Raw genomic sequence first — 18,208 nt, 5'->3', positions numbered from 1 at the left:
TTCTCTTTACCTCCCCATCTGAATCCCTGAGTTTCCTCAGCAGTCATCCTGGCCCGACGTCCTAGGAAGGGTCCCGGCCCTGTGCTCTAAGAAGCAGTACCTCATCCTGTCCAGGAAAACCTCGAAAAACCCTGGCCTCATCCAGTCCTGTAGCCACATCATGTTTTTGCCTAGTTCTGGAGTCCGAGCCCGATTACAGCCTGACTTACCCAATGGAGACAAGGATTTGGGTCCTTGTCCAGTCTCTTAGTTCCCAGTTCCTTGTCCTGGTCCCACTTCCCTAGCCAAAGTCCTAGCCCAAGTCTTTGTTCCTGTTTCATCTCCTAGTCTGTTTGCAGTCCCGTCCCTAACTCTAGTCCAATCCAGTTCCCAGTACTTCAGTGTCTATGTCTTGCATTTGGGTCTGCTCCCAGCGCCCCCCTTATGACAGTGGTGGAAGTATGTGTTACATTTGTGGTCCTTTTTAGGATTTATCAATTACTATAACTGGATCTTGCCAAACCTCCACCTCTTGAACTCATTACTACAGATTGGGAAGAAATGGTAACAGACAGAGAAGTCTGAGGTGGCTTTCCAAAAGGCAAAGGAAATGGTGATGTCAGATACTGTACTCACACATCACCCAGTCAAGCTTGCTTTTAATGCCTTTTGCCTTGTGGTATATGTGTAGTCATGATATATTGTGAGCAATGGAAGTGAACATCTCATAGATTTTGCATCACGTTCCCTTACTGCTGAGAGGAGAAGGATGCCCAGATTAACGGGGAGGCTTTGAATCTGGTTTAGGTGTAAAGCATTTCAACCAGTACCTGAATGGGAGAGAGTACCCTCATTACTGATCACCGACCACTAGTCGCCATTTTCAGTCCACAGAAGGGTGTTCCACTGACAGCAGCATCACAAATGCAGAGATGGGCTCTGATTTTTGAAGGACATAATTACAAGGTTGAATTCAAGAGGACAACTAATCATGGAAATACTGAGGAATTGTCTTATTTATCATTGGAAAAGGAAATATCTGAAAAAATTTCAAAAGAGGACACTCCTCTTGACATATTTTCCCTAATGCAGATTGAAAGTCTCCCTATAATGGCAGAGATGACCCAAAGGGAAACCAGAAAAGCAGGTTTTAGGTCTACATGGCAATGCAAAATGGCTGTCATGTACAGCAGAAGGATGAACTTGCCCTTGACAGGAGTTGCCTTATGTGGGGATTGAGAATTGTTTGACCATCCAAGCTGAGAGCTAAAGTGTTGGAGGAGCTACATGCTGATTATTTAGATGTGGTCAAAGTGAAAGCATTGGCTCAAAGCTTTGTCTGGTGGCCTGGGGTAGATCTTCAGATCAAGTTGCTTGTCATGCACTGCTCAGGATGCCAACACGTTAAGAAATGCCGAGACGAATGTCCCTCCATCCCTGGGAATGGCCTGACTTGCCTTGGCAGTGGACTCGTATGGATCCTGCCAAACCACTCGTGGGCAAAAATGTCTTGGTCTTAGCGGATGCAGCTATAAAAGGGCCAGAAGTGTTCCCAACAACCCCCATGACAGCACTGTACACTGTTGATGTGTTGAGAAGCCTTTTCTCAAGGACTGGTGTTCTCGACCACTGAGCCAATGACAATGGACCACAGACCATTAGGGACCAGTTTCAGTCATTCCTGAAAATGACTAAAATAAGACAAATTACATCTGCTTCGTACCACCCAGCTACAATTGGTTGGTGGAAAGGTTTGTCTAGCGTCTAAAGAAAACACTGTGAGCAGTGTCAGCAGCAAACATTACACTGACACTGAATCAGAAGCTCACCAATTTCCTCCTTGCATAATGCAGTACAGCACACTCCACAATCGACAGCCACCAGCTATACTGTTCCTGACGAAGGGTCTCGGCCCGAAATGTTGACTGCTCGTTTCCACGGATGCTGCCTGACCTGCTGAGTTCCTCCAGCTTGTTGTACATGCTGTTCCTGGGTTGTCCCTTGCGCACACACTTGAATCTCCTCAACCCCAATTCAGAAGGAGTGTGCAAGACAAACAGCAGAGGCAAATGGAGGGCTCCTTAAACAAGGAGGGTCGATGTTTCACTCCTGGACAAGCAGTCCTGACGAGGGACTATAAAGGTGATCAAAAGTGGATACTTGGAAAGATTAAGGACAGAACTGGATCACTGTCCCACATAGTGGAGATTGTGTCATCCCCAGATAACATCAGACACATCGATCAGTTGAGGAGAACAGAGTCAATTGTTGGAGAAGATAGGTGTCCCGAGCTGTCAGAACCACTTCCCGCATCCCAGAGTCAACCCCTGCACCCACCATGGAGAAGACGCCGACCCTGAGATTGTTTCACAGCCACAAGTCTCAGCTGCCAAGCAGAGTGACCTCACCCCTGGTCAGGAAAGACATTATCCCAGAAGAGTAAGAAATCTTCCAGTGCGATTAAGTCTCTGGCCTGAATGGGACAATTTAAAAATTACTATGCTGTGTATGTCAGTATATAGTAGCTGTATTATATAGGACACTGTATATCAGATGACTAGAGAGCAATATGTTACATATAGGAGTTGAGATGAATTCCATATTCAGTTAGTGTTTATAGTTAAGCTGGGAGGATTGTAGTGTATTTCATATTTCAGTAATGTTTGAATAATATTGTAAATACATTGTTTAATCAAGCATTCCTTGTTTACATAATTCATTACAGGTTATATGAATTGTTTCGTCATTATACCACCTCACTATATGTGAGTGCCTCACTGAAGGACACTAAGTACTTTACTGAGTACACACGCCTCCCACTTTCCATGTTTTTTGTTTCTGGAGTTACAACCATAACAGATAACCCTAAGCTGAACCCCTAAAGCTGGAGGACCAGGAGAACCCTTTTAATCTGGCCTCTAGGAAGAGCCAAAGCATTAACCCTGAGTCCAGCCGGCACAGCTCTCTGGCCATGAACCCCAGTGTCCAGCCGGCACAGCTCTCTGGCCATGAACCCCCGTGTCCAGCCGGCACAGCTCTCTGGCCATGAACCCCCGTGTCCAGCCGGCACAGCTCTCTGGCCATGAACCCCCGTGTCCAGCCGGCACAGCTCTCTGGCCATGAACCCCCGTGTCCAGCCGGCACAGCTCTCTGGCCATGAACCCCCGTGTCCAGCCGGCACAGCTCTCTGGCCATGAACCCCCGTGTCCAGCCGGCACAGCTCTCTGGCCATGAACCCCCGTGTCCAGCCGGCACAGCTCTCTGGCCATGAACCCCCGTGTCCAGCCAGCACAGCTCTCTGGCCATGAACCCCCGTGTCCAGCCGGCACAGCTCTCTGGCCATGAACCCCCGTGTCCAGCCGGCACAGCTCTCTGGCCATGAAACCCCGTGTCCAGCCGGCACAGCTCTCTGGCCATGAACCCCCGTGCCCAGCCGGCACAGCTCTCTGGCCATGATCCCCCGTGTCCAGCCGGCACAGCTCTCTGGCCATGAACCCCCGTGTCCAGCCAGCACAGCTCTCTGGCCATGAACCCCCGTGTCCAGCCGGCACAGCTCTCTGGCCATGAACCCCCGTGTCCAGCCGGCACAGCTCTCTGGCCATGAACCCCCGTGTCCAGCCGGCACAGCTCTCTGGCCATGAAACCCCGTGTCCAGCCGGCACAGCTCTCTGGCCATGAACCCCCGTGCCCAGCCGGCACAGCTCTCTGGCCATGATCCCCCGTGTCCAGCCGGCACAGCTCTCTGGCCATGAACCCCCGTGTCCAGCCAGCACAGCTCTCTGGCCATGAACCCCCGTGTCCAGCCGGCACAGCTCTCTGGCCATGAACCCCCGTGTCCAGCCGGCACAGCTCTCTGGCCATGAACCCCCGTGTCCAGCCGGCACAGCTCTCTGGCAATGAACCCCCGTGTCCAGCCGGCACAGCTCTCTGGCCATGAACCCCCGTGTCCAGCCGGCACAGCTCTCTGGCCATGAACCCCCGTGTCCAGCCGGCACAGCTCTCTGGCCATGAACCCCCGTGTCCAGCCGGCACAGCTCTCTGGCAATGAACCCCCGTGTCCAGCCGGCACAGCTCTCTGGCCATGAACCCCCGTGTCCAGCCGGCACAGCTCTCTGGCCATGAACCCCCGTGTCCAGCCGGCACAGCTCTCTGGCCATGAACCCCCGTGTCCAGCCGGCACAGCTCTCTGGCCATGAACCCCCGTGTCCAGCCGGCACAGCTCTCTGGCCATGAACCCCCGAGTCCAGCCGGCACAGCTCTCTGGCCATGATCCCCCGTGTCCAGCCGGCACAGCTCTCTGGCCATGATCCCCCGTGTCCAGCCGGCACAGCTCTCTGGCCATGATCCCCCGTGTCCAGCCTGCACAGCTCTCTGGCCATGATCCCCCGTGTCCAGCCGGCACAGCTCTCTGGCCATGATCCCCCGTGTCCAGCCGGCACAGCTCTCTGGCCATGAACCCCCATGTCCAGCCGGCACAGCTCTCTGGCCATGAACCCCCGTGTCCAGCCGGCACATCTCTCTGGCCATGAACCCCCGTGTCCAGCCGGCACAGCTCTCTGGCCATGAACCCCCGTGTCCAGCCAGCACAGCTCTCTGGCCATGAACCCCCGTGTCCAGCCGGCACAGCTCTCTGGCCATGAACCTCCGTGTCCAGCCGGCACAGCTCTCTGGCCATGATCCCCCGTGTCCAGCCAGCACAGCTCTGGCCATGAACCCCTGTGTCCAGCCGGCACAGCTCTCTGGCAATGAACCCCCGTGTCCAGCCGGCAGAGCTCTCTGGCAATGAACCCCAGTGTCCAGCCGGCACAGCTCTCTGGCCATGAACCCCCGTGTCCAGCCGGCACAGCTCTCTGGCCATGATCCCCCGTGTCCAGCCGGCACAGCTCTCTGGCCATGAACCCCCGTGTCCAGCCGGCACAGCTCTCTGGCAATGAACCCCCGTGTCCAGCCGGCAGAGCTCTCTGGCAATGAACCCCCGTGTCCAGCCGGCACAGCTCTCTGGCCATGAACCCCCGTGTCCAGCCGGCACAGCTCTCTGGCCATGAACCCCCGTGTCCAGCCGGCACAGCTCTCTGGCCATGAACCCCCGTGTCCAGCCGGCACAGCTCTCTGGCCATGAACCCCCGTGTCCAGCCGGCACAGCTCTCTGGCCATGAACCCCCGTGTCCAGCCGGCACAGCTCTCTGGCCATGAACCCCCGTGTCCAGCCGGCACAGCTCTCTGGCCATGATCCCCCGTGTCCAGCCGGCACAGCTCTCTGGCCATGAACCCCCGTGTCCAGCTGGCACAGCTCTCTGGCAATGAACCCCCGTGTCCAGCCGGCACAGCTCTCTGGCCATGAACCCCCGTGTCCAGCCGGCACAGCTCTCTGGCCATGAACCCCCGTGTCCAGCCGGCACATCTCTCTGGCCATGATCCCCCGTGTCCAGCCGGCACAGCTCTCTGGCCATGAACCCCCATGTCCAGCCGGCACAGCTCTCTGGCCATGAACCCCTGTGTCCAGCCAGCACAGCTCTCTGGCCATGAACCCCCGTGTCCAGCCGGCACAGCTCTCTGGCCATGAAACCCCGTGTCCAGCCGGCACAGCTCTCTGGCCATGAACCCCCGTGTCCAGCCGGCAAAGCTCTCTGGCCATGAAACCCCGTGTCCAGCCGGCACAGCTCTCTGGCCATGAACCCCCGTGTCCAGCCGGCACAGCTCTCTGTGTCATTGAGGCACGCAGGCCACCAAAACACAAGACCCTATTGTATTCGCCTCCACCACCTTCACCGGCAGCCCATTCCATGCACTTACCACCCTCTGAGTAAAAAACTTACCCCTGTCATCTCTGTACCTACTCCCCAGCACCTTAAACCTGTATCCTCTTGTGGCAACTATTTCAGCCCTGGGAAAAAGCCTCTGACTATCCACATGATCAATGCCTCTCATAATCTTATACACCTCTATCAGGTCATCTCTCATTTTCTATCGCTCCAAAGAGAAAAGGCTGAGTCCACTCAACCTATTCTCATAAGGCATGCTCCCCAATCTAGACAACATCCTTGTAAATCTCCTCTGCACCCTTTCTATGGCTTCCACATCCTACCTGTAGTGAGGCGACCAGAACTGAGGGCAGTACTTCAAATGGGGTCTGACGAGGGTCCTATACAGCTGCAACGTTAACTCTCTGCTCCTAAATTCAATTCCATGATTAATGAAGGCTAATACACCATACACCTTCTTAACCACAGAGTCAACCTGCACAGTTGCTTTGAGCATCCTATGGACTTGGACCCCAAGATCCCTCTGATCCTCCACACTGCTAAGAGTCTTACCATTAATACTATATTCTGTCATCATATTTGACCTACCAAATTGAACCACTTCACACTTATCTGGGTTGAACCCCATCTGTCACTTCTCAGCACAGTTTTGCATTCTATCAATGTCCTGCAGTAACTCCGACAGATCTCCACACTATCCACAACACCCACAACCTTTGTGTCATCAGCAAATTTACTAACCCATGCCTCACTTCCTCGTCCAGGTCAGTTATAAAAATCATGAAGAGTAGAGAGGTCCCAGAACAGATCCCTGAGGCACACCACTGGTGACCGACTTCCATGCAGAATATGACCCATCTACAACCACTCTTTGCCTTCTGTGGGCAAGCCAGTTCTGGATCCACAAAGTAATGTCCCCTTGATTCCATGCCTCCTTACTTTCTCAAAAAGCCTTACATGGGGTACCTTATCAAATGCCTTGTTGAAATCCATATACACTACATCTACTGCTCTTCCTTCATCAATGTGTTTAGTCACATCCTCAAAAAATTCAATCAGGCTCATAAGGCACAACCTGTCTTTGATAAAGCCATGCTGACAATTTCTAATCATAGTATACCTCTCCAAATGTTCATAAATCCTGCCTCTCAGGATCTTCTCCACCAACTCGCCAACCAATGAAGTAAGACTCATTGGTCTATAATTTCCTGGGCTATCTCTAATCCCTTTCTTGAATAAGGGAAAAACATCTCCAACCCTCCAATCCTCCAGAACCTCTCCCGTCCCCATTGATGCAAAGATCACTGCCAGAGGTTCAGCAATCTCCTCCCTCACTTCACACAATAGCCTGAGGTATATCTCATCTGGTCCCAGTGACTTATCAAACTTGATGCTTTCTAAAAGCTCCAGCACATCCTCTTTCTTAATGTCTACATACTCAACCTTTTCAGTCCACTGTAAGTCATCCCTACAATCACCAAGATCCTTTTCTGTAGTGAATACTGAAGCAAATAATTAATTAAGTACTTCTGCTATCTGCTCCGGTTCCATACACACTTTTCCACTGTCATACTTGACAGGTCCTATTCTCTCACGTCTTATCCTCTTGCTTTTCACATACTTGTAGAATGCCTTGGGGTTTTCCTTAATCCTGCTCGCCAAGGCCTTCTCATGGCCCCTTCTGGCTCTCCTAATTTCATTCTTAAACTCCTTCCTATTAGCCTTATAATTTTCTGGATCTCTATCATTACCTAGTTTTTTTAACATTTCGTAAGCTTTTCGTCTTGACTAGATTTACAACAGCCTTTGTACACCACGGTTCCTGTACACTACCATCCTTTCCCTGTCTCATTGGAATGTACCTATGCAGAATGCTGCACAAATCTCCCCTGAACATTTGCTGAGAGCACCTATCCCAATTTATGCTTCCAAATTCCTGCCTGCTGGTTTCATATTTCCCCTTACTCCAATTAAGCGCTTTTGTAAGTTTTTCTTGTCATCTTAACTAGATTCATTACAGTCTTTGTACACCACGGTTCCTGTACCCTACCATAACTTCCCCATCTCATTGGAATGTACCTACGCAGAATTCCACATAAATATCCCCTGAACATTTGCACATTTCTTCCGTACTTTTCCCTGAGAACATCTGTTTCCAATTTAAGCTTCTAATTTCCTGCCTGATAGCCTCATAATTCCCCTTACTCCAATTAAACGCTTTTCTAACTTGTCTGTTCCTACCCCTCTCCAATGCTATTGTAAAGGAGATAGAATTATAATCACTATCTCCAAAATCCTCTCCCATTGGGAGATCTGACACCTGACCAGGTTCATTTCCCAATACCAGATCAAGTACAGTCTCTCCTCTTGTGGTTTATTTACATATTGTGTCAGGAAGCCTTCCTGACCACACCTAACAAACTCCACCCCAACTAAACCCCTTGCTCTAGGGAGATGCCAATCAACATTTGGGAAATTAAAATCTCCCACCACAACAACCCTGTTATTATTACACCTTTCCAGAATCTGTCTCCCTATCTGTTACTGTTGGGTGGTCTATAAAAAACACCCAGTAGAGTTATTGAACCCTTCCTGTTTCTAACTTCCACCCACAGAGACTCAGTGGACAATCCCTCCATGACCTCCTACTTTTCTGTAGCCGTGACACTATTTCTGATCAGCAGTGCCATGCCCCCATCTCTTTTGCCCCCTTTCCTGTCTTTTCTGAAACATCTAAAGCCTGGCACTCTAAGGCTACATCTACACTAGACCGGATAAGTTTGAAAATGCTGGTTTCACGTAAAAACGATAGGCGTCCACACTATGCGTTTTTGAAAATATCTCTATCTACATTGAAATGGAGATTTCAGCGAATCTCCTCCTATTGCACATGTGCAGGACTCATTTACCGAAAACAAGCGACATGTTTGGTGTTGAATCTCACCGTAGAAGTGCGCGTTTGTGTAGTTACAGACCAGAAAAACTTACAACAATGGACAGCTGTTGGCTCTCATGCAGGACAACTTAATACAAAAAAAAACAAATACTGGAGTGTACGGAGGCAACTGACAGGGAGTTCATGGACAGATTGACCCGGCTGACGATGAACATTGAAAAACTGACTAACTCTGTTGCATTAATAAAGCACCTTGTTAAATGTATAAAGCATGTCTGTATCAGTGTTATCTTGTATTTCCATACAATGTTATATTAGGCTGTTACACATCTATTGTCAGACAAGTATTTGAATAAATAGGTAAATCACCTTCATATGAGCAAGGACAGAAAACAGGGCAAAGTGAGTATACTTATTTATTCAGTAAGTTATGGGTCAAAGTATTTGGTGAGTACATTTCTAACTCTTCTGGCTTCAGACTCGTTGGCGTCTGTTCTGAAATTGTTAGGTTGCGTTCAGGAAAACAATGAAATGGTGCGCTGCCGTCTGACAGCGTTTTCAGATTTCTCCGGTTACCCCGTCCACACTGATCTGCCCGAGCAGTGTTTTCAAAAATATCCACCTTGGAAAATGTTTTTGAAAAGCTCTGGTTTAAGGAGATGAAAACGCTGTTTTAGTGTGGACGGAGGGTAAAAATGAAGCGAGAAAGCTTCGGTTACGGATTTATCTGGCGTAGTGTGGAGGTAGCCGAAGTAACCATTCCTGCTCCTGAACTATCCAAGTCTCTGTAATGGCCACAACATCATAGCTCCAAGTAGTGATCCACGCTCTAAGCTCATTGCTTTGTTCGTGATACTCTGTAAGGACAGAGTCATGGTGGAGCAGGCCTTTGAAGTGTTTCTCCCAATGGCAGTTCACTGCTCTCCTTCCTTGGTCCTCTTCCTGGCTCTCAGTGGCATGTGGTCTTTGATGTGAGGGTGTAGGTGAGGGAGTGTGTCATGAACTGAAGGTGTAGGTGGGTGTGGTGTCCCAGATTGGTGAGGATGTAGGTGGGGTGTGGTGTGAGGTCTGTAGATGGAAATTGTAGATCTGAAGGAAAAAAAATTAGGATTTCTAACTCTTTCTAACTAAAAAAAATGATTTGATTGGATAATTAGAAATGAATTTTCACGAAGTGATCATAGGATTATCGGGTTATCGTAAACATGTATCTGGTTAATTAATGTCCTGGAAGCTTCACTGTATTTTACTCATTCAACTAGAAAACAACTTTTTACCATACCCTGTGCTGCCAGAGCCAGAACCGATTTTGTTTTCATTCATCTTTTTAATCTTCTCTGTTTCTCTGTTACACACGGCCACAATGCAGCATCCTCTGTCACTTCAGGCAGGTGTGAAATATTCAGTACTTCAACCATGGCCTCCGACCCAGTTCTTCAGATTCCTAATCAACTCTAACCTTCCAGTGAATGCTTTCTACTACCTTTGATTACATTTTGGATGATCTCAATTAACATTCTCAGAATTTCTGCTTGCCTCCTTTGCATTTCTAGCTGTAGTTTATACATTTAACTTGGTTCCCTATTCTGTTTTAACTTGTTTCCTTAGTGACACCGATCATAAATCTTCTTAAATCTCTGTGTTACGTTCTAAGGAATATGTGCATTCTGTATCCAGGCTGCCTCCAACTCAAGATCAGCTTTTAGTTGTTGAATCCAGAGTTCTGATGGAGGGTGCTTTCTTTTCTCTACAAGCTGCCTGACTTCGTGTTGCCAGCATTTTCTGTTTTTATTTTGTTTTTTATCTACCTGGACTTACCAACTTTCAACAGAGTTGGAGACAGAGTGCAATTATTCCTTAGAACACAACACAGAGATTTAAGAAGACTTATGATAGGTGTTTGTTTCAACAGAGTGAAATTAACTTGTATCCTCATTTAGTTTTCCCTTCTTTTCCTGAAAATATACTTGTACACTTGTAAGTTAAATCCATTTTTTTCCCACAAAACTGCTCAGTTCATTGTCCTTTTCCCTATAGCCTTGGCCGCAGAGCATTGACCCTCACAATCGTGAGACAAGACAGCAGAGATTCGAGCACTTTACAGAACTGGCGATCATCTCAGTCCAGGAACTAGTCGACTTTGCGAAACAGGTGCCAGGGTTTTTGGATCTGACCCGTGAAGATCAGATTGCTCTGCTCAAGACTTCAACTATTGAGGTACGGTTCTACTCCCACAGGGTTACAATATGGCCAGGATTTCCATACCATTCACATTCTCAGTTTGGTTTACCAAACAGTTTCTAAACAAGCATGAAACTTCCCTACTTTAGAGGAGGAGGCTGTTTTGCAGGCTCTGAAAGCAATTCAATCAACCCATTCCTCCAGTTAGTTCCCTGTAACCTAGTTCAATCTTATGCCTTTCAACTAAATTCCACCCATCAAAGCCCATCCATTTACTTCAGGATTTAGCCAAGAGTGGGCAATAAGTCTGTTAATCTGCACGTCTTGGAGCCTGGTGGTCCTGGCTTTTATGCTGTGGTACCGTTTCCCAGATGGTGGCAGTTGGAACAGTTTGTGGGTGGGGTGACTCGGGTCCCCATGATCCTTTGGCCCTTTTTACGCACCTTTCTCTGTAAATGTCCTGAATAGTGGGAAGTTCACAACTACAGATGCGCTGGGCTGTGCACGACACTCTGCAGAGTCTTGCAATTGAGGGAAGTACAGTTCCATACCAGGCAGTGATACAGGCAGTCAGGATGCTCTCAATTGTGCCCCTGTAGAAAGGATTTGGGGATTCATGCCAAATGTCTTCAACCATCTGAGATGAAAGAGGCGCTGTGTTGCTTTTTCCACCACACAGCCGGTATGTACAGACCATGTGAAATCCTTGGTGATGTGTATGCTGAGGAATTTAAAGCTGTTCACCCTCTCAACCCCAGATCCACTGATGTCAATAGGGGCTAACCTGTCTCCATTCCTCCCGTGATCCACAACCAGCTCCTTTGTTTTGGCGACATTGAGGGAGAGGTTGTTTTGTCACCACTGTATCAGGGTGATGACTTCCTCTTTGTAGGCTGCCTCATTGTTATTTGAGATTAGACCAATCAGTGTAGTGTCTTCAGCAAATTTAATTAGCAGACTGTAGCTGTGGGTGGCGACACAGTCATGGGTATACAGACAGTAAAGGTGGGGGCTTAGGACAGCCCTGAGGGGCTCCTGTGTTGAGGGTCAGAGGGGCAGAGGTGAGAGAGCCCACTCTTACCACCTACCGGTGATCTGACAGGAAGTTCAAGATCCAGCTACTCAAGGCAAGATGATGGCAGCCCTATTGACATCAGTGGATCTGGGGTTGAGGGGGTGAAATAATCGCAATAATGCAGATAAATCTCCTCTGCACGTTCTCGAAAGTTTCCACATGTAGTGAGGTGATCAGATCTGAATATTCATACTCCAAACAAGACAAATTCTGCAGATGCTGGAGATCCAAAGTAACAGTCACAAAATGCTGGAGGAACTCAGCAGGTCAGGCTGCGTCTCTGGAAATGAGTAAACAGTTTCGGGCTGGCAAGGGAGGGGAGCATTCAGAGTAAGAAGCTCCAAGTGTGGTCTAACCAGAGTTTTATAGAGCTACAACATTACCTTGGCCAACACACCATATGCTTTCTTAATCACCCTATCAAACTTAGATGCTTCTATGGACATAGATCCAGGATGTCTGTACTAAAAATCCTTCCAGCTCTGTGCCTTCAAGTTCAACCTTCCAAAGTGAATCACAGCCATGTTGTAATGGATCCCATTTTCTGAATGAGCCTATCATTGGGAATCTTGACAAATGCCTTATTAAAATTCATATACAGTAGATCTCATGTTCCATCTTCATAAGGCCATATCGGAACATAATTAGGCCATTTGGCTTATCAAGTCTGCTCTGCCAGTTCATCATGGCCGATCCAATTTTCCTTTCAACCCGTCTCCTGCCTTCTCCCCGTATCCCTTCATGCCCAGACCAATCAAGAATCTATCAACCTCGGCCTTAAAATACATAAAGACTTGACCTCCACAGCTGCTTGTGGCAAAGAATTCCACAGATTCACCACTCTCTAGCTAAAGCTATTTCTCCTCATCTCCATTTTGAAAGGATGCCCCTCTATTCTGAGGATGGGTCTTCTGGTCTTAGACTCTCCCACTACAGGAAACAGCTTCTCCATATCCACTCTATCAAGGGCTTTCACCATTTGATAGGTTTCAATAAGGTCACCCCTCATTCTTCTGAATTCTAGTGAATACTGGCTCAGAACCAACAAATGCTCTTCATATGACAAGCCATTCAATCCTGGAATCATTTGCATGAACATCCTTTGAACCCTCTGCAGTTTCAGCACATAATTTCTAAGATAAGAGGATGAAACTGCTCACAATACTCCAAGCGAGGCCTCACCAGAGCTTTATAAAGTCTCAACATTACATCCTTGCTTTTAATTCTAGTCCTTTTGAAATGAATGCTATCATCACATTTGCCTTCTTTACCACAGACTCAACCTGCAAGTTAACCTTTAGGGAATCCTGTACAAGGACTCCCAAGTCCCTTTGCACCTCAGATTTTTGTATTTTCTGCCTATTTAGAAAATAGACAACCCTTTCATTTCTTCTACGAAAGTGCATGATTGTACACTTCCCAACATTGTATTCCATCTGCCACTTCTTTGCCCATTCTCTTAATCTAATTCCTCTGTAGCCTGTCTACATCCCCAAAGCTACCTACCCCTCCACCTATCTTTGTATCATCTGAAAACTTTGCAACAAAGCCATCAATTGCATAATCCAAATTATTAGCATATAAGGTAAAAAGAATCTGTTCCAATATAAACCCCTGTGGAACACCACTAGTCCCGAGCAGCCAAGCAGAAAAGGCTCCCTTCATTCCCACTCTCTGCCTCCTGCCAATCAGCCGCTGCTTTATCCATGCTAAAATCTTTCCTGTAATACCATGGGCTCATAGCTCATTAAGCAGCCTTATTTGTGGCACCTTGTCAAAGGCCTTCTGAAAATCCAAGTACACAACATCAACCAATTCTCCTTTGTCTATTCTGTTTGTTATTTTTTCAAAGAATTCCAACAGGTTTTTCAGACAAGTTTTTCCCTTGAGGAAACCATGCTGACTGTGGTCTATTTTATCATCTTCCTCCAAGTATCCCAAAACCATATCCATAACAACTGACTCCAACATCTTCCCAACCACTGAGGTCAGACTAACTGGCCTATAATTTCCTTTCTTCAGCCTCTCTCCCTTCTCGAAGAGTGGAGTGGCATTTGCAATTTTAGTTTTCCAGAACTGTGTCAGAATCTAGAGATTTGTGAAAGATTATTACTAATGCCTTCACAATCTCCTTAGCCAGCTCTTTCAGACCTTTCAGTTTCCCAAGAAACTTCTTTCTTGTTACAGTAACTTCACATACTTCATGCCCCAGACAACTAGATCAGGGGTCGGCAACGTTTACCACTGAAAGAGCCAATATGGACCCATTTCCCACAGAAAAGAAAACACTGGGAGCCACAAAACCCGTTTGACATTTAAAATGAAATAACACTGCATACAATGTTTTTTTTGCCTTTATGCTATGTATAAACAAACTATAATGTGTTGCATTTATGAAATTGATGAACTCCTGCAGAGAAAACGAAATTACATTTCTGCATGCAACAAAAACATTTTGAACTCCGAAAAAAAGACGTTGGGTTGAAGGTTACTCCATAGTTAGCCTACCTTGGATCGAAGAATTAAAAGAAAGTGCGCACTGGCAGGTGTCAGGCATTGGCAGTGGTGATGTATATTAATAGCGATAAAAAACACGTTGTAGCGGTGTAGCTCTACACGCAGCGCTAAAATAAAGATACTGCAGTCAAAGGTAACTTTATTCGAACAAAACAGCCTTGCTTTAAAGCCTCCCTCAACCCGTCCCCGTGGGCGCGGATTCTCCAAAAGACACGTACTCACAAACCCCCGTAGGCTATCTCCCTTAGCCGGAACGGTGGCTAACTGTGAGCCGGTTCGGATGTGCCAGGAAATGGGGTCTCCACAATGTTTTTAGATTGTACAAGATCACCATTATCTTCAAATTTCGAATTACATTTCAAAAACTAACAAACCACGGGGAGCCGCAGCACAGAGATGAAAGAGTCGCATGCGGCTCTGGAGCCATAGGTTGCGACCCCTGACCTAGATCTTCCACCATACTGCTAGTGTCTTCCACAGTGAAGACTGATGCAAAATACTTATTTACTTCATCCACCAATTCTCTGTCTCCCATTGCTAGCTCTCCAGCGGTCTGGTATCAACTCTTGCCTTTCTTTTACACTTTATGTATCTGAAGAAGCTTTTGGTCTCCTCTTTAATGTTATTGGCTAGCTTACCTTTGTATTCCATCTTTACCTTCTTAATGAATTTCTTACTTGCCTTCTATCAGTATTTGAAAGTTTTTCAATCCTCTAACTTTCCATTAATTTTTGCTGTATTATATGCCATCTCTTTGGCTTTTATATTGGCTTTGACTTTTCTTTTTAACCAGTGCTGTGTCATCTTGCCTTTAGAATACGTCTTCCTCTTTGGGGTGTAGATATCCTGTAATTTCCGAATTGCTTCCAGAAATTCCAGCCATTGCTACTCTGCCTCATCCCTTCCAGTGTTCTTTTCCAGAAAATCGCTGATCAATTCTGGTTCATTACATAAAATCCAATCCAGAATAGCTGATCCCCTAGTGGGCTCAACCATGAACTGCTCTAAAAAGCCATCTCATGTGCATTCGAGAAATTCTCCCTCTTGGATTAATTTGCTTTATTGCTGGATTGACAACATACCCAAACATATTCAAAGATATTATTCTATGAAATTGCCTCTATATACTGACACATAGTTCCATGCTCTACCTTGTGTCTGTCATCCCATTTCTGGCACCTGCTAGGAGTTTTGTTCACTGATTGTCACCATATCTTGATATTGTGTCCACTGTTTTACAATTAGATTGTGACCCTATTCTAATACATTGTCTAGTATTTTAAATTGGGGAGGCAGCATGTTCAGGCTAAATGATGGAGTTTTCACTGTAAATGGATTCTGAACTTTTTAACAGAAAGGCCATGTGGGCACTAGTCCTATTACGCTAGCACTGGCACTCCCCGCTGCTGTTCACAGTACTGACGCATGACTGTGTCGCAGGATCCAGCTCAAACCGTGTTATCAAGTTTGCAGATAAAACAATGGTTGTTGGCCTCATCAACAACGATGATGAGTCAGAGTACAGAGAGGAAGTGGAGTGGCTGTTAGGTTGGTGTGAGGGGAACAACCCAAGTCTGAAAGTGGAGAAGACAAAGGAAATAGTTGTGGACTTCAGGAAGGGGCAGATATTCCCATTCTCCTCTGCGCATACATGTCTCCTCTGTAGAGAGTTTTTCAGAGTTCACATCACAGACGGCCTTGTCTGCTTCCTCAATATCACCTCCCTGAACAAGAAGGCACAGCAGCGTCTCCACTTGCCGAGGAGATTAAGGCAAGCAAGGCTACACCCCCCAGCCCTAACCCTCCCATCATCTAACTGAATTTTACGAGGGCTCCATTGCGAGCATCTTGACAAGCTGGTATGGGAGCATCAGACCGCAAGTCCTGACAGAGGACTGAGAGAATGGCCAAGAGGATCATAGGGGCCTCCCTACCATCTATCAGGAACATTTATCAGGAGCACTGTGTACACAGGGCCTTTAGTATTATCAAGGATCCCACCCCTCCATCCAGCATCTGCTTTGACTTTCTACCATCAGGCAGGAGACTCCGATGCATAAAGACAACAACGGTCACAATGGAAAATAGTTTCTTCCCTCAGGCCATCAGGCTTTTGAACTCCCTGCTGCAATGCATTCAAGGTGTCAGATAGTTTGATCTGTACCCTGCAATATTTTATTTATGCACTTTGTTTATTTAAACAAAGTAGATTTGTAGATAAAGTTCATTTGTAGATTTTATTTTTACTTTCCCTAGCTATTGTTATGTGTACTACTGTGCTTTACACTCTGGCAGGGAGAAAGGTTGACTCATTTGGTGCTATACATGTATATAGTTAAATGACAGTAAACCTGACTTGACTATTTTAGAACAGGTATTTACCCAGTATTGTGCTAGTGTAATCACCGGGAACTTGTGAAACAGAAGGGAGATCTTTGTCCATCTCACCCGTGCCAGTCCAGTGACAGAAGGGGGAACTTTGTCCAACTTACCTGTGCCAGTTCAGGCAACACTCTTCCTTCTGGCATTTGGTCTCTGACTTCACATCCAACTATTCTTTAGATGTCACCAGGGTGTCTGCCTCCCCCAGCTTCCATGCAGCGAGATCCTGCTCCCTGAAACCACTCCCCAACCCACCTCCTGGGTGAAAGTAATTTTCATTCCCTCTAATCCTTTTACCAATTATTTTGAATCTATGCCCTGGGTTTTTGATCCCTCTGCTACAGGAAAAAGATCCTTTCTCAGTGTCCAATCTTTGGCTGTTATGATTCTCTACACCTTCATTAAGCATCTCCTCAACTCTTTGGTTCAATGTGAATCCAATTTTTCTTCAGAATGACAATTTGCAGGTCCCAGCAACACCAGTGTAAATCTCCCGTTCATCCTCTCTGGAGCAATCACATCCTTCTTGACCCACAGTGACTACAACTGCATAGTGTATGAACTGTTATCTAGCTAGTGTTGTATGTAGTTGTAGCATAGCCTCCCAGCATTTTTATTCTCTTCCTCAAATGGCAGCTGTAGGTACAGTATCTCATATGCCTCTTTTACTAGCCAATTAACCTGTCCTCCAAGGATCTTTAAAGGCCTTTATCAATCTTGAAGGTCTATGGATATTGATTTAAAGTTTATTTCAAAATTTTCTCTTTTTTAGTGTCACCCTGGTCTCTTTGCACCTCCTTAAATGCACTACCTCACCTTTCTCCCGAGGAAATTCTATCCTCCATTTTGGGGCCCACCTAATCCAACCATCTGTATTCCTCTAGACCAAATCTTCCATCCACGTTCTCAACACCTACCTCCTGTTGCATCAAATATCATGTTCCTGGATCTAAATCACAGCAGAATGCAGGGGATTGAGGACTGGTTACTGTGGATTCCCTCTGCTAGCCCCCTGTTAGTCACATAAACACCAGTCAAACCATTACCCTTTGCTTTATCTCAGTGAGCAAATTTCAGACACAGTTTGTCATTCTATGTTGAAATTTCAGACTTTAACTTCTTTGACCAACCAACCTTGCGGACCGCTTGCACAAAGCCTGTGAAAATCCATGCAGATTAAATAAATCAAACACGCCCCACCGTCAACACTCATCGCTACCTCTTAAAAAGATTCGGTCAGTCTTCCGAATTTTGGCCCGAATTAAATTTATGGTTTTACCTTTTGATTCATTTTTGATTTTACTTTTGCTTTTAAGATTATGTTGCTCGAAACATCACGAAGGTATGACCCACAAATAGAGTGTATCACCTTTCTGAAAGATTTCAGTTACAACCGAGAGGACTTTGCCAAGGCAG

At 46.7% G+C, this 18,208-nt stretch overlaps 1 protein-coding gene across 1 annotated transcript in view; it reads left to right on the top strand.

Annotated features, from left to right (window-relative positions):
- The window catches only part of LOC132396381 (oxysterols receptor LXR-alpha-like), a 201,725-nt gene that overhangs the window by 90,331 nt on the left and 93,186 nt on the right, over positions 1-18,208 (top strand). Inside the window, exons 6-7 of the mRNA XM_059973907.1 lie at positions 10,675-10,854; positions 18,109-18,208. Coding sequence (XP_059829890.1) covers positions 10,675-10,854; positions 18,109-18,208 — 280 coding nt within the window. The remainder of the gene's footprint in view (positions 1-10,674; positions 10,855-18,108) is intronic.

Source organism: Hypanus sabinus, chromosome 7 (genome assembly GCF_030144855.1).
Source record: "Hypanus sabinus isolate sHypSab1 chromosome 7, sHypSab1.hap1, whole genome shotgun sequence".
NCBI classification, from domain to species: domain Eukaryota; kingdom Metazoa; phylum Chordata; class Chondrichthyes; order Myliobatiformes; family Dasyatidae; genus Hypanus; species Hypanus sabinus.
Note: the sequence above shows the minus strand (reverse complement) of the source record. Positions and strands in the feature narration are given on the sequence as shown.